This window comes from Falco biarmicus, chromosome 15, assembly GCF_023638135.1.
Source record: "Falco biarmicus isolate bFalBia1 chromosome 15, bFalBia1.pri, whole genome shotgun sequence".
Lineage (NCBI taxonomy): Eukaryota > Metazoa > Chordata > Aves > Falconiformes > Falconidae > Falco > Falco biarmicus.
Genome location: NC_079302.1, coordinates 8,263,381 through 8,280,913, shown reverse-complemented (window position 1 = coordinate 8,280,913; position 17,533 = coordinate 8,263,381). Strand labels below are relative to the sequence as shown.

At 37.8% G+C, this 17,533-nt stretch overlaps 1 protein-coding gene across 2 annotated transcripts in view; it reads right to left on the bottom strand.

Annotated features, from left to right (window-relative positions):
- The window catches only part of ADAMTS18 (ADAM metallopeptidase with thrombospondin type 1 motif 18), a 79,885-nt gene that overhangs the window by 11,321 nt on the left and 51,031 nt on the right, over positions 1 to 17,533 (bottom strand). For both annotated transcript variants that reach the window (XM_056361200.1, XM_056361201.1), the window contains 5 exons: positions 17,099 to 17,229; positions 16,839 to 16,962; positions 15,384 to 15,628; positions 5,170 to 5,311; positions 3,508 to 3,634 (listed from right to left, as the gene is read on the bottom strand). In XM_056361200.1, the coding sequence (XP_056217175.1) occupies positions 3,508 to 3,634; positions 5,170 to 5,311; positions 15,384 to 15,628; positions 16,839 to 16,962; positions 17,099 to 17,229 (769 nt within the window). The remainder of the gene's footprint in view (positions 1 to 3,507; positions 3,635 to 5,169; positions 5,312 to 15,383; positions 15,629 to 16,838; positions 16,963 to 17,098; positions 17,230 to 17,533) is intronic.

Here is a 17,533-nt window from a genome sequence, read left to right as displayed (position 1 = left end):
GTAATCCAGTCACAGGCACACTTCAGTTACCCAAACCAAATAATTATTGCCAAGAGCTCCGGATAAGTTCAATGTCAATAGCTGGTCAGTATTTCTATGATGGAAGCACTGAGTGAGTCCCCAGCCTTTGCGTGACACTTTGCAAACGTTCAGCCAAGTGTCTGTCCTTGAAGGCTTACAATGTAGGAACATAAATAACAACTAGATAGGAAAGTAGAAGTGAAGAAACAAAGAAAATTATGAATGACTAAATGATTACTCAAGTTGAGAACTCTTATTCAAAGACACAGCAGTGAAATTAAGATTTTAAAACAGCAGTTTTACAAATTTTGAATAATTTATGTCACAGAAAAGGTTCTCGTCTCAAATCCGACTGCTTGGCCTATGCTACTTCCATGGTTTCTCACAGCATCACTCCTGTGGCCACTGGAATAGCTGCTTACACACAGTTTTAATGACAAGAAAGATTTTTTTCTTTTCTTTTCTTACTGTGTGAAAGATGAACAGCATCCCATTTGCCTGTCTGTTCACATCTGCCTGAAAAAAAAGCTAATTTTAATTCGTAAAAAACGCATAACAAGCCTATTTTGGGAATAGAAGAAATCCCAACTCTCAGTCTAGTAACTTCAGTAACTGCCAAACCTAGTGGGAAATACAAAAAGCACTAATTTAAGGACAAAGAAATATTAATGTGAAAAGTCAGTAGTTATGTAATTTCAGAAAATGTAAAAGGTTTCCTTTTTCTTTGATTTATAAGTATTTGCACCATTACAATACAAATTTCTGGAAAAAAGTTATAGTTTTAATCAATTTACAACTTTTAATTACTTTGTCTTGATGCTTCTGAAAATGGTGACTGGTAGAGCAACCAAAAGTGTTCATTTTAAGAGTTTATTCACCATAACTGCCCAGAAGGTTCCCCTCTTCACGGAGGAGAGGGCAATAAACCCACTTTAATGTCCTCTAGTAAACTGCCATTTTCCAAGATTATCTGGGCTGTGATCCAAGAGTATCTTTCATTAGCTCAAATAACTCAATAATTATGACCAGATTTGGCAGCTCTGAAATCCAACAACAACAGTGTACAGTACTGATGCCTTTCTGTATTCTTACTGTTGGGACAGTAGATTGCTCCTACTCAGACTAATAAGTCTTTGTTCTTATGCAGTAATTATTCCTCACTGACCTTTGTAAGTCTGGAGCCTCTTTTATGTCACAAAACTGACACGCTTGTATCTCATCTATTATTCACCTCCTTTCCTTGCCCGTTTCATCTACCGTATTTGGTTTTGCTTTATTTGCTGGCTATTAAGCATTCTTTGTTTCCTCTGTGGTATTTATTAATACTCCATTTTTTGATGTTGGCAGTCACAGTTCTATGGGAAATACTACATGCTGTGACTTTCTGGGCAGATTCCTCAACAGAGATATTCTGGCATAGTTTCACTCAGCCGAATGGCAATGTGTTAATTTAAGACATGGTCCTACATGTAGATCCTCCATACAAAAATTTATCCTAAGGATTTTTAAAATAATTAATTAGTGAGATGAATTGTTTTTTTCCTAGAAGTGGCTTGGGGCTTTTACAGTTTCTTTTTGTACTCTTTCTTAGGGTTCAAGTCATTAATTGTGTTTTAAAATAGTAAATCTAAAAGTATCAGAGCAATTTCAGCATGAAAACATTGCATTGCATGTCAAAATGGATAAGCAGCATTTTCAGTGATAGGTCTATCAGTGAATGTTCAAAATACATCAGGGTCTCTGGTTAATAGAAATGGAAGTTTTGTGTATGGTTTGTAGAAATTAATATGATTTTGGTGAAGCTTTGTAGTGTAACAATGCCACATCAAAACCAAGGTAAGCATAAACAGCTTTAAAAGGCTCCTGGGAACATCACAGACAATACGTTTCTGTGTACATGATGCTGAGTTCATTGCATAAAAATAATTCTGGCAGAAGATAAGTCACATAGGAAAAGATTGCATTTGGCTACAAAGATTACTTAAAATGGGTATTGAGAAAATCATGTGGCTAAACGCAGTCTAAGGAAACTGCTGAAGCAGGAACATGGGGCTCTCATGTCACGTGTTACCATTATATAAACCTTATCTCTATTTTTTTTGTGGTCATAGTGTATAATTTGCCATTTGGATTCTGTGTATTCTGCTGTAATCTTTAAATTTTGCAGGAAATTCCAAACTATTACTGGACTATTTTTTAGCATGTTCAACATATAGCAAACTATGGATTTGTAAGTAAAAAAGAAAGCCATTTCAGAACACATACGTCTTTCTGCTTTGCCCCATCATCCTCTTCTGGACTGGGGGAGATGAGGAATGCTTCCCATTAAACTTCATTAAATGTGTTATTTTATGAAATATGGCAGTGGGCTTAGCCAACTGCTTTTACCGCCTATTGCTGTTATCACCACAGAGTAAAACCAGCAGGTGACACCAGGTCTAGAGCTTTCCTCCGCTTTCTGCTGCCTGTGCACTTCAATGTGTCTTCAACTGTCTTTATTTCCCACTGAAACACTCTTAATTTTTCCAACATACCACTTTAGAAAACCTCCTGTTCTCAAAGTCAAAATGTCTTTAGTATAGTTTTCCTGATCTTTAGTACAAACTTAAAATAATGCTAAGGTTGCAAGGTCAGGAGTCCAAAAGGAAAAACCCAGAAGAAAGATGGCCAGTGTGTCCTTAAATCTATCCATTTATATTCAAAGCCACATAATACTGTGTCTAATTATATGAGCACACAACTATTTTTTTTCCAAAGGACCCCTACTACAGCTACTATAAATCAGTGTAACTCCCTTGGTTTTAAAGAAGCTCTATTGATTTAGACCAGCTGGATTCTAAATGCTTATCTATATGTCAATGTCTTCCTTTGCGTCTCACCTTTCTTATGTTATTTAGAATATAAGACTGTTCACATCAGCAATGTCTTCATATTTATTTTTGTGGGCACCAGAGTATTGCTGATGATTTATTTTGTTTAGATAGTCCTTCTTGGTATCATAATACTCTGTGGGACATTTTGTCCAAAAATCACTAATTACACTTCACAAGATTCTTTTAACCTAATCTAATATGTGGAATCTGAGTCACGGGGCCAAGCTTCCACATGGGGAGGTGCACTTTACTCAGGAAATGGTCTTATTGATTCAAGGTGAGTAGAGGTGGCAGAATGGGCCTCGAAGCAACTTAGATTTACTCAGTGTCACATAGCTAACCCCAGCATGGTGACAGAGCTGCAAGCAATCCTCAGGAAGTCTTGCTTAGCAACATTAGAAATACCGCCTCTATTATTATCGTTGGGCAGAAGCCTACACAGCTAACATTTTTAAACAATTACTTAGTTACAGTTAAACAACTACAAGTTACAGAATAAAAGTGGCTTCATCTGGCAGGCCATACAGTTCTGTGGGCCTATCAGAGAGGACTTCTTTCATGGCAAACAGTCGTAAGGCACAGCAAAAAGGTACAAAAAATAAAGAGCACTTACTATGCTGGGCAGGGATTAGTATTGCATAGTTTTGTTTCAGTTAAAGGCTTCGTCCTTGGGCCGCAAAATGAGGAATTAACTCGTGCACGATGCTCTTCTAAACAGATTGCTTTTGCTGTAATATGTCCTATGAAAGTATTAGAAAAAACACAGTAAAACAAACGTTTACTCAAAAAATAAGAGAAAGAGTAATAGGGAAGAATTTTAACGCAACAAGTCCAAGCTCATCCTTGGTACAATTCCACTGACTTGAACTAAATAAAATAGGATTTAATTTGGCAACATGTTTTTAACATTAACTTTCTTCTCTGTAACACAGGTACTATTGAAGCCAGATGAAACATTTTAGTTACAAACAGCATATTTGCAGAATCTTCCCCCAGCAAAAATTAGTAATTCTTCAAATCCTAATTCCCTGCAGAAACTAGCAATGCTTATTTAAAGCTCTCCGCATGCACTGGCAAACTGCAACAAAACATTCTGCAACTTTGTACAGCGTATCTTCACAGACTTCAGTTCTGCAGGGCCCTGTACCTAAACTCTTGTCTAGTGTCAACATCAGGACAGATTACAGAGAAGGCTACAAATGCCTCAAGAGATGAAGTGATTTTGTAATTTCTCTTTTAATTGAGAGGTCTAATTCACCTCACACACAGTTCATTGGGCACAGCAAGCCAAGTCTGGAAACACAGTTGTTCCCATCATCTTTATATTCATGCTGCAACCTTCATTTGTTTTATAGGGAAGCAAGAAAAATACAGTTGTCATATTTTATGTCTGTGCTGCTCCTGGTGGGTCTTTCTTCCATGAACTGTTTACTGAGATGCTGTGAAGTCTGACAAACACTAGCAAGGTATCGCTGCATTTCACCTGGACTTTTTTGCCAATACAGGAGCATAACATGGCATTTCCTTGCTTACCTAGTCCTATTCTTTGGTATTAAAGACAACTCCATCATGTAGTCTTATTTATATCACCCAGTTCTAATTTTACGGCCACATAAATTTTAATTCTCAAGTCTTTTTTCAGGACTTCCCACTTGGCAATTTTCTGCTTTCATTGCATCCCAGTTTCATTGACAGAACATCCAGGATTTGGAAAAACAAATAGATGGTCTGTGCAAAGCAAGTAACTAGAGGAATAAGGTAATAAAAACCCCTTAGCTAACGTAGACTTTCAGACTTGGACCTGGCAGAACTGAAATATTTGTAATTAAACAGTGAGAAGATCAGGGTGCAACTGTCAGTAAAGGTCTTGATAATATTTTAGTCTTCAGTTACTCTCTACACATAAGGTAAATTTTACTCATTATTTGGTATCTTTCTGTATTCCCAAATTACAACAATAAAGCACATATTTAATTCCCACATTACTTCAACAGCAAGATATCAACAGACTGACCTAAAAAAAAAAAGACTGAGTCACTCTGAGTGACATGAATTGAGACTGGCATGAATATTTTTTTTTTTTTTTTTTACTATAAAGATAGTAAGAAGGCCCTTCACCTATGTTATAAGTTGTTAGATAAAAAAATAAGGACCAGGTGTTCAGTGTAACCCCTCTGTATGTATAGATACATGTTTGCAAAATTAAAGGCAGCTGAAATGCTGAAGAAGCTTTAAAAAAATGAACAAGAGGACTGGCAATGAGAAAGTTACCTACCACCACCACAAGTAGCTGAGCACTCTGACTGCACGGTCACCCAGGAGTAGCTATGCGTTTTGACAGATGTCTTGTTTTCATTGTTGGTTTTGGAAAAAGTATATTCCCAAGCAATCCCAGGATTTTTACCTTGTAACAGGATCTATAGAGGGGTATTTGGGGTTCAATTAAAAAAAAAAAAGGAGAGGGTAAAAAGAAAAAAAAAGAAAAGTATTCTGTCAATCTAAAGCAAGAGGAAGTAAACGTGATACAGAAGATAGTTATACATGTCATGCTTCTGAAAGAATTTTCAGGAGACTTATTTTTTGCATAAACTTAAAACCATCAAAGTAATTCCTAAACAGCAAAGTGTTTGCTTGGACTAACACCTGCAGGATGTACAGCAGAAAATTGCAGAAATACACAGTTCGGCATAACACCCCTTTAAATCAGAAGGCACTGGATTGGTGAAGCAGAAATGCCTTCAGTGGACACGAAATGTCATCCAGCCTTTTGGCAATGCAGTGTTAGTCCCTGCCCCAAGCTCTCAGCGCTCTGCTCCTGCAACTGGCTCTTAACAAGTGGGTCCCTGCCTTCACTGGGGCCCACTGGCAGGTGCTGGAGTTTGCCTGTGGTAGTGCAATGAGTGGATTAAAGATCTTGGGGGTGGGAGAAGTTTCCGCTCTTTTAGTAAGCAAAGTCCAGGCAAGCTGATCCTTCCACAGTGCCTTCCATGAATGAAGAAGCCTTTGCCCATTGGGTAAGCAGGACTCAAATGCTTTAATAAAAGAAGCTTTAGCAAACAGTATAGCTGTGTGGGGACTGGGAATAGAGATGGTTAGAGATGGCTTCCTAAATTCTTGAGGCTGAGCATATAAAATAGATTATTTTTTTCCTATATAAATGATTTTCTATGCAGACTGGTGATAAATTTTGTTTGGAAGACCTTCAGCTGGGATTTTTCTTTTGATGATTGGAGCCGGTAGAGCTTCAGTCCAGGAAAGGACCCATCCCTGGTTGTCAACAAGGAAAAAAGGACTGGAAAAATATTTTATTCATGATTTTAGCATAACGTGTCAGAAAGTTTATAAAAGTGTGATTACTGACTATAATAACAATTTTTGTCGTATAACTCACAGAGCCTAGCTCTCAGGGTTGTACTATTTTAGTGGTGAATTACATTTCAGTTTTCATGTAGGCAACTTTCTAAAATTCACTATATTCATTTCAAGTCTGAATTATAATCAGTGCAAGATGCATGAACATCTGACACATACCTAAATTTGAGGAGAAACTTCTATTTAACAACATTTATTTTAGAAACTTTTGGCAAAGAAGTGCATTTATATTCTTTCTTAACACAAAAAGTGCAAGAGTTTGCAGTTTCAGAGCTCTATTAAGTTTTAATTCTTCACCAATATGGATCTGGTCATAGTAATATAAAGAGCAGGTGCAGTGAACCTCTGTTCCTACCTATACTTTTTTGATAAGCACTAGCATTTCAAGTGCAAGTTCAGTCTATGTTAATGACTCAAACCATTCAAAATATTAATGAAATACCGGTTATGGTCACACAATGTCTAACCTGAGTACTTAAGCAATCCATGTAGGTAGAAGTGATCTTTGTATAGACTGGTTTCATAAAATAACAACAAACTTACATTTATATTGTTTAAGATCAAGAAATATAATAACACTTTGAAATGTACCCAAGGCTTTTAAAGTATTCTGAAAATATACCTATTGGAAAACAGAAATTACCCATGACAGTGAAAATTCAGACCAAATTTACATGGCCTGCAGTTCAATAATATTGAACACATGAAGGATCTGGACTGCATACTGTTTACTTTTCTAGAAGAAAGAAAAACAGATGCTGTATTTTCCATTCTTACTAGCCAAAGATTTTGCTTCGTTCAGTGAACCTTAATAATAACCCCAACTGAGACTATAGCAATTAGGACTGTCAAAGGCAAAATACTTGCAAAAGCGTTGGAGAGTATGTGCCTTCTCATTGGAAGATTCAGACTAGAGGATCCTCTAAGAACAGGTAAATTAAAGTATTTCATGTGAAAGTTTTCATCTCACCCATCCAAGCCTAATTCATGAGTTCACATTCATTCACCTTAGAATACCTGTGAGATTACAGAAGAAATAGATTTGAGAGTGATTAGTGACCTCTCTATTTTTAATGAATATTTGTGATAGAAATAATGTTAGTATATCTGCTTTAGGGGTGAGTCATATAGGTATGTGTATATTTCACAAATATTTTACAAGAACAGGATTAAAATCAAACACTCTGAAATTAACAAACATTAGAATTCAGCCTGCCATGCAACTTCACAGTGCCCTGCACAGCGCACTCTGCATCTCATACCGTCTTTCCAGAGAGCCTCTGCCACGTTCAGTGCTCTCAGCACATGGTGCTCACTAATGAGCATCTTACAAAGTGTCTATGTTTGACTTTACGCTCGCTCATCACTGGGTGGGTCTGTGCCCTTTTTGCTATGCTCTATTTAAACCATTACCACTGTAACTTTTTTCAGGACCTCTCATTTTTTCCTTGGCTATTCATTGCTATCTGATGTAAATGTTTTCTAACAATTAACAGCCCTTCAGATGAAGGAAAATAACTCTTCTATATAGGGGGTTTTTTTATTATTTTCAGAAAGCTGTGCCACTGCCGATAGCAAAAAATCTAACTCCGTTTACAACCGCTGTTCCACAGTCTCTTTGAATTTTGAACCTCAAGTCATGGGCATTAGGGTTTCCAGAAAAAACACATTTCAAAAATATGTGTTCACTCCACTGTCCTCTTCAGGATAAATTGAGACAAATACTTAATGTGTAAAGCTTCAGAACGTGCTTCAGAAAATAGGGGCCATTAACCCTAACAAGAACTGAACCCCGGAAAGCTATTCCTTAATTAAAACAATTCATTTCCTGGTTCTTCTTACACACCAGACCTCAAAATGCTTTAATTTGCTTTTATTTATTGGAAGGCCCTACAAGTCCAAGGTATTAACAGAGCTCTCAGCATCTTAGGCAGCCAGAAACAATTTCAGAGAGCAGCTTTATATTCATCTTGTGTTAGACAAGATCTGGCTAATGTATGAAGAGTCAGTCAGCTTTCCTCTTCCGTGCCCCCGTGAGGGTGTACTTTCTCCCATTTCAGTGGGTGCTCTGTGTTCCTTCAAGTGCAGAGACTGAAATTCTATCTGTCCTTTTAGTAAGTCATGTGTCAAAAGAGGAGGAGGAGGTTTGATCCATACCTCAGGACCTGGTGTAAGGGTTAGCCCTCGTCTCATTTAATTCTGACAGCTGTCATAGAACTGTGCTATGTCAGTGGCAAAAAAGCAGTAAAGCTTAAACATTTCTAATAAAAATATCTTGAAGTATTAGACTGAACTTGGTAGTAGTAGAGGCAAGAAACAGAACAAATGCATTCTGAACAGAATTCAGAAAGCAAAAGAGAGAGGATGAGAAGATAAAAGCGGCAACCGGTTTTACTCCTGTTAGAGCAATGTTCTCCTGGTGCTTCAACAGAGTGAAGAGAATGAAGAGGGAATTATCTCGGACAAGTCAGAACAAGACATGTTAGTATCTATCACTTCAGAGAACAACCACACAATGATGTAAGAAACTTGCACCCTCCAGCTAAGTGAATGCCTGCGGCGTAACTCCTGCACACCAGGCAAGCTGAGCCATACACATTTTAGGACCTTGGGCTACACCCCCTTCTTGCGCGTTGGAAAGCAGACACAGTTACAACAGGCAGATGAAGTGAACTTCCTCTTTCTTTCGTGAGCAGCAGCCAAAGCCAGAGCCCCTTCCCACCCAGCAGACAAGAGGGAATGTTTACAAAGCAAGAGCTGCATCACAGTCAGGTCTCTTCCCTCCTGTATCATCCCAGCTATGTAGAAAAAAGGCAACGCAAACTCTGGAAAAAGCATTGGACACAAAATGTTGCAGGGCACCAAACCATATACTTTGAAGTCCCCAGCACTCAGCTGAAAAATAGTGTACAATGTTCAACCAAGTTTTCATCAGGAACGCAATAGTATTGCACAGTTGCGATTTTGCCAAAGTAATGAGCATATAAAAAGCTTTCTATCATATTTTCAAACATTCATTATAAAGCCCTTCCTTAACAATGCAATAACTGAAGTCTGCATACATAGCCAAGTTATCAGACCTACAAATTTGGAAAGACCTCCAGTGCTAGTCTACTTACTGGACACATTCCAGCATCTTTTCAGCCAACTGGCATCTGCTCCCAAATTTACAACTGGCGAACAACCTCCTTAAACATTTCCAGTTCCTCAATAGAACTGTTTAATGTCTACCTTTAACACACCAACCACCTGACTTCAGACACAACACTCAGCAGCTCTGACCGCAGGGCGCAGAGTTATAAAATTTACAGCTTCTTGAGTTCGAAAACCACAGACTCTGTGGCTGGATCTGCCAGATCTATTCTGAAGAAAAAGAACCGTGGCTTTTGCTTAGGGCACAAAATGTTAAAACAATGGATAAATTGAATTCTCCTGAGTAAAGAACCTTTTCCTTTTGCTGCTAATTTTGATTTCAAAGCTAAACCAATAAATTTGCTAAACTAGCTGTGCATCTGCTCCTTTGTTTGAGATTATTCTTTTTTTTCCCATGGCTATCCTAAGTTTCCCATACAACAGTCCATTTTGCAGGTCAAGTTTTTATAGAGCCTATCCACATTGCTTTGTCATGATGGACTCTCTGCTTTTCTGGCATTTTTCATTGTCAGATGTCTTTGTGAAGTTACTTACAACACACCGAATTAAGAGAGTAATTTACACAAGAGAAACTCCTCTTTCTTCAAAAATATTCTGTCCAATACATAGAAAAGCATCCTAATGCCTGGCATGTAACAAGCTGAAAAAAGGACTCATCATCTCTGTGAAGGACTAATGAACATTTACAAATCGCTTACAGAGTGAAGCTGAGCATAGAGAAGGAGCCAGGTAAAGGACTAGCTACTGTTTACCCATATGTGCTTCATGCATTTGCGTCTTTACTCATTCTACATGTGCATAATTTACAAAATGGGCATGAGCCCAAGCCCTGAATGCCAGCATACATGGTAGCTTTGATCTGAGTCTTCAGATTGCATCTACATCTGCTGGGTCACTCCCATGCTTTGTAAGTCTTTCATAATTTCTTCAGGTGGATGTAAGGAGTAAAGCCACCTGCAGCAAGCCATCAGATACACCAGTAAGGGCAGACGGAGAAGCTTGCCTGTGTGCGAGGCTAGTGCCTGGCTGTGCTATGCTGGTGAGGCCTGCCGTTTGCATCCACTGTGAATCTACATGCTGTTTAATAAATAGCGTAATATCCAACGTCCTAAGCCAGATTGTGATTTCTCTGTTCAGTCAGGATTAATTCCATTGACTTTTATGGATTTACTCAGGTTTCGGTAGGATGAATATGCATGCGTATTGCAGCATATATGGTGCTGCTGAGAAGCCGTTTAAAACAAGTTTTGAAACAGGACTGTTATCTTGAGTGGGCAGTTACTGGATGAGATCCTGGACAGTGGCTAACGGCAGGAGCTTCAAAAGGAAAGTGAGAAAACACCTGTTTGGAAAGCACCAGTAAGGGAAGAATTACCCATTGGTTACTTAAGCCAAACCTTAAAACAAAAGGGGTTTTTATCTTGTCAATATTTCTAAAGTCACTTTAAACATGTTAACTAAAAGCTTATGACAAACTATTGTTTTTCAAGAGAGTCCACTAAGGTCATTAAAAGGGGGAAAAAAATAGTATCCTTGAAAGGTCCTGTATGATCTCATTCCTACTTCAGCTGTTTTGAATTTATCTTCTGCTGTTATTGTGTCTCCATTTTTTTACTGTTCACATGCTAAATGTACAATTTCAGGGATACTGTCCAGCTAATCTCTCCTCACTAAAGGAGAACCCTTTTATCTGTTGTATTGAATCAACATCTGTATCTTATAAGCACATCTTAGCTCTCTTTAGCTTACTTTCTCTTTAGAGGAAATCGGTACAAATTTATCATCTAGTAGCTAATAATAAATTTAATGCTTTATAACTGCAACTTGGCTTTCTCCCAGTGGCAGCTAGATCATCAGTAAAGTCATTCCACCTGGCCTCCTTTCTCTTTTTTTTCCCCCTATTGGTAAAGAGGAAGCAATTTACTGGTTTTAATTAGAGATATTCCTGCCTTGAAGCTCCATTCACCTTCTCTTTCCATGAATGTCTGCCTCTTTGCAAAACATCCTTGCCATCTGTTACTTATTGCTGTCAAAATAAACTGTCTTTTTCCACAAAGATTTCAAAATTTCTTGATTCAGTATTTCACCAAGTTTGTGGTAAACTTCTGTGAGGATACTGATCCTGCTCCATCCTGAAAAACTTTCCAGTGTTTTCTCAAAATCATATTTGACTTCTCAAATCAGTCAATTCTTCATCCATTTATTGACAGAATGAGAAACTGAATTATTAAACTCTTGGTGGTTTTAAGCTAGTTTATCAATCTCTGATCATGCAGTATTTTTCACGCCCACATAATAGTTCAGGTCTTTTTGCCCTTTCAGAAACTTTCCCATGGTGAGTCATGGAGAGTGACTGAATATTTCAAGAAATGGATGTCACAAGTGAGCCTTACATGAGTTCTGTATGTCCCTTGTGCTCTGCTGGGCTCTTCTGGAAAGGATTTTCAGTAGTTAGTGGTGTCCACTGGCAGCCCTTATTTGCAAAGCTAGATAAATGAATGATGAATTTACTGTTTGTTTCTCCTCAAGTTACATATTTCTCAGTTAACAGAAAAACACTGACAAGGTCTTTAAATTGAAAGTGCTGAGCTTAGATTACCTACGACCAAACAACAGATAAATGAGTGGAATATATTCAACTACATTAAAAAAAAAATAATCCTGCATGTTTACATTTAAGATGAGACAATTATGCTAGAGAAATCATATTTTAAAAATCTGCTATTAATTTCTGATCCTAGATTATCATTTAACTATCATATTTCTACCCCTTTGACCATTGTCTGTTATTTCACCTAACCTGAATCTGACCATTTTGGGAACTGCCTTTTGAATCCGTGAATATTTTTAATTTTGGCTTTTATTGGTTTCTACAAACCCACAATCACCCCAAGTCTGATTAAATGATACATGCGCAGCTGAACTACTGAAAAATCTGACAGAAAACCAGATGCACAGGAACATACTGGACAACAAGATACAGACACCAAACATTTCATAGAACTGCAAGGATATGGAAGACAATAGGGAATTTTAAGATTTTTTTTTTTCTTATTTGGGTTTCCTCCTTCTCTCTTAATACATGCTTCAGATGTCTCTTTCAAGAAAATATTTTGGAGAATGACTGCATTTCAAAGGATGTGATTGCCTTGAGCACAGACCTGCCAGACCTGTCTGGACCCATACCTGGAGAGCACGGTCCCATCCTCCCCTGTGAACGCTGCTCAGAGGACACGCATCGGCTGAACTTTCTGGATACACGCAGGCTGATTTGCAGTCAGAAACCTGGTCAGAAACCTGGACTGTTTGAGTCACCGCACAAAAAGTCTAGCAAAACTATGACTACAAAATTAAACAGGCACAAGCTGTGCTAATCTGTCTTTCAGATCATAGTGGAATTTCAATAAATACACCTACAAAACCTTATATTCTCTGCCTATCTGAATAATAAAAGTTCCTGTGTTTATGGATGTAACGTATTCAATTTCTCAATACCTGCAGTGTGCTTTTTTACAAGGGCTCACACCGAATCCTTTTTGGAAAAAAAAAATATCTCAAAAATAATTATTACATTTCTTTTGAATGCAACCTGTTTTAAAAGTGAAGATAAAAATACCTGAAGATTACAGGAAGAAGTTGAGATTCAAACCCTGGAAAGCCTTTGCTTATTGAAAACCAACTTAATTGGATAAAACACTGCTGGCAGGACTTTTTTTGCATGCTGCTTTGAAAATTACACAAACACTCCTTTTTTTTCAGCCTTCTACCAGTTTGTGGTATTTATAGTTGAAGAAGATTTGTTTCATTATTACTGTTGCAAGCAGATCTTCAGCAATATGTGTTTTCTCATAAAAGCATATTTCTTTACTTTTCATTGGCATTTTTGCTGCTTAGAGTTAGTGATAACTAATGCAGATCTCTGAACACAAAATTTTGCATTTTTTTCAGAATTCAGCTTGTTGAATGTTGTTTAAATTATTAAAAGGAAAAAAATATCTTGACCTCAGTTCATAGATATATATAATTGGGGAATATGTAACCATAACGTTTTCAGTTGTTAGAATCCCTAGTTACCAATGCCAGTGGTGTAGGTATTTCAATAAAAATACAAGGGAAGTTTAAATAAGCTCTCAAAGGAGCAATAGCCTCCAGTTAAATGTTAAATCTTAATAAAACTGTTTAGCATAATTTGATAGGATGAAAATAGAAGTGTTATTTGGCATTAAAATTTTTTCTTTAATCTTTATTCTACAAAGTATGTGCACGATGTGCAGCCAAGTAAGTCATCTTGCAGGCAATTTATTATTCATACTTTAGCTCTATAATAATACAGTTCAATCTACTTTGTATTATGACAAATAAGATTCCTGAGAGTTCAGCTTAGCATTTCATAGTATTTATAACTTCTTGTTCTGTGGTGTAAGGCTATTTTGGAGATGATATGCAGACGGGAAGCATGTCTCTACGTTGCAGAATGAACTCTTCCTTGGACTAAAGCATCCCTATTAACATACATACCCAAAATGAAAGTTCTTCAGTTAAAAAAAATGTTTTAACAAAGTACTGCAAATTGTGATAGTAATTTGTGAAAATACACACCCTTAGCCCATGTCAGACTGTTTGTTCTGTAGCATGTGTTCATCCTAAAGTACTCTAACGTGTGTTCTTGGTCCGTGAACTCCAGTGGCTTTCAAAGCTATGTTTAAGTATGTTATTCAATCAGTATGAATAGCAGTAAGGCTCTCCAGTATTCCAAATAAACACTTTACTGAATAGTTGTGGAAGTTTAAATAATCCTTGAAGAATATAGTTCATGTCCCAGTCTGTACTTACTGTGTTTCTTAGTTTAACAGAACAAAGCTGTGTAAGGGAGTCGGGATGCAGAGTTCTCAGCCAACCACCCCTGCTGAACTTCTGCAGAGAGCATTTTCCGTTGCGGTGTTACATGATGGGGCAAAGAGCTGCAGGCTGCAGCCTCAGAGAACAGGTACAGCACTCGCTCTTGTGCACGCCACAGAAAGCTGTGCGTTTGATAGCGAGTTGACCAGAGCATTGCTGAAATGTGCTGGAAATTGAATCCATTCTGGGGAGGGGTGCTTCCCTCTCACAGGGAAGGGTTCATCAAAGCAGACATAACAGGTGAGTCACAAAGTCAAAGATTTGCTGGAGCTTTCTGACAAAGCAGGCAAATTAAGGTAGCTAACGGCGAGTAAAGACTGGTGATTCAGCCAGAAATTGACTCTCAGATGTTCTGATGCATTTTAAAAGACAATCTAGTAAAGTAACCTAATGCAGAAAGAGATCTTTCTTAGAACAGAAGTACTAGTGACCAATTTCAAAATTGTAACCCTGGAACAAACCATCTAAGTACCTAATTTACTTCCTACTAAATATAGTTTCAACATGGGACATCTAGCAGACAGAGTAGGTGATACAAATTTAACTGGGAGATAAACAGATATAAAATTCATTATTTTAGGTGCTATCACCAATGAAACTGAATGAACAGAAGTTACACAGGAGCCTATGTGTGGTACCTTGACTCTCTGTGTCCCAAGGTAGACATAAAAATGGCTACATGCGCCTGCAGTTTCAGAAGCATTATTTGAAACTGTTACGGTTAAGCCTTGCCATAAGATTAGATTTAATTTTTACATCACTGAATTTTATTGTATACCATTCAAGGAATGTATTTATAATCTATTACTATTACTAAGAAATAATGCTATATGGTGTGTTTTATGTACCTTCCTTTTCCTGAGTTTGTGACAGTTTACTAAACCTCAGACCTTGATAAACTGGTGAAAGGCCTTTCAATCTAGCATGACCACACAATTAAGTCTGAATACTATCATGACTCAACGCCATTCTTTAATCTTGCTGAGAGCTACAGTGCAGAGCTAAAGCTGTCGTTACTAATTCTGTAATAGACATCAAGGAGAGAATAAACAGAACAAAGCTTACTTCAAAGACCAGCGTCTCATTAGTCGGTCCTGCTGCATATAGACTCTCTGGATGGTTAAAAGAGCGTTGATAATCAAAAACTGTTCCAGCAAAAGAAAACTTTCCTGGCCAGTCAATTGTCCAGTCTCCTGTCAGATAATACTTTTTGCTGAGGTTGCGCACTGCAAGGTAGCTGGTGGAGATCTGCATTTCATGGAGCTGTATACTGCGTGCTCCGGCTGGAATAGTGACCACGGCGTAGTAGTCTGAAATGAAAGAAGCAAGCAACACTTTTGCAGTTGCCATACAGGTAGAGATGGTTTATCATTTTTGATCCAATCTGAAATTTTTGCAGTTTAAAAGTTATTTAAGAGCTCTTCTGATCGACCAAAGTTACTCCGTTTTCACAAGGAGAAACCAGTTCTGATTTTAACCCCTCTGTGCAGCCTATAATCAGAGTAACTCTGAGGTATTTCAATTCCTGGAATTTTTCTTTGTGATTAAAGACAAGAAAAAGCAAGTTCACCTTAGTAAAATGCAGAACAGACTAATGGCTATGTCACTGTAATTGTTTTGCCACGTTTTCCCTGTAGTTCCCTACAGTAGTTGGAAGGTCCTGCTTCCATCACAGACATGGTTTTTGAGGTGGGACGCACTGGGATGCAGAGAGCTTTCACAGAGTCCTGTATACAACTGGATCTCCCTGCTGTGAGCCATTGCACTCTGAGCATGTAGAAATTTCACTCATTGTACACCGCTGACAATCCAGCACACCCTGCACACAGTTAATTTTGCAAAGCATTCAGTTTAGATCATTTTTCTAGCATTGTATCTCTGTGTGACTATTCCCTAAACAATTTCCTGGCCTATATAACTGTAGCATTGACGTGCCTTATGATCAACAGTAATTGGATCCTCAAAATACCCCCATGGGTAAAGAAATATTATCTGCATTTTATGCCTGAGAAACTGCGGCATAGTGAGATTATTTCACAAGAAGCCAGTCCACTGAAGTCCACTAAAGAAAAGTCCCACCTCCCAGTGACTGGATCATCCACTGAATCAGCTGGACAGCTTCCAGTCAACTTAATTTTAAAAAGGACACAAAAATATGGTCATGTTTGTCATTATGCTGTGTATCGCTTTTTATGTCCTATTCCAGTCAGAGCTGCTGACAGCTATTTTTTCACTTGCCTGAATCCTAAAATCTCATTTAGGAGGAAATTCACACATAAAGGGAAAATGTGGCTTAAGAAACAAGAGAAATGCTTGCAAGTTAACTAACCAAGACTTATGCTCATAGCTTTCTTGTTACCAAGAAACAGGAGAAATGTGAACTCTCCTCTCACTCTCTGTGTGATTTTCATTTCACATCTGGACTTCTAGCCACTGCCCTAATGAGCAAGGAGTCATATATATTACATGGGGATACAGCAGAGCAATGAGCTGATGATCACGTGGAACAGCTTTCCTTACCATTAGCTTTGTGCTGGATCAAGTATTGGCCTTTAAAGAACTTGCATGTTGAATTATCTCCTTTACAAACTCCACAAGCATCCAATACAGCTTTGGAACCAAGTCCATGATCACACCCTACTTGCTGCAACCAAAAGGCACAAGTGAAGGACTCAGACACAAGGGAATTTGAAGAAACAGCTGCATTTTCCATAAAGGAGTCAATTGCCCACTTAAAAAAAGTAGACATTAGGTTTGTAAGAAACTTAGTTTTATCTTACTTCACATATTCCGTCAATGCAAATGTCATATTTATTTGGAGAACACAAAGTTCCATCCTTCACTTTGCTGGACATTGCAAAGAAAAAGTCAAAGTCTTCAGCTGTGCAGTATAATTTACATCTATCTTCCTCTGGGGGGAAAAAACAAAACCAACAACAACAAAAAATAATTAGCTGACCTGTAACATAGTTTAGGAAAAAAAGAAAGCACCCTGCTATTGTTTCTTCCTGCATCCTAGCTACAAGGATTAATTGTGTGTGGTCATATTAGGACCCCATGACAGACGGGAATACAGCCGGATACAGTAGCTTATATTAGTTGCACTGGTTCACAGTTTCAAATTTCATTTTTTATTAAGAGAAGTGGGAGACTGTAATAATTTTATCTAATTTTCAGTTACAATTAGAAAAAGATGTAAGGTGGCAAAAATGGTC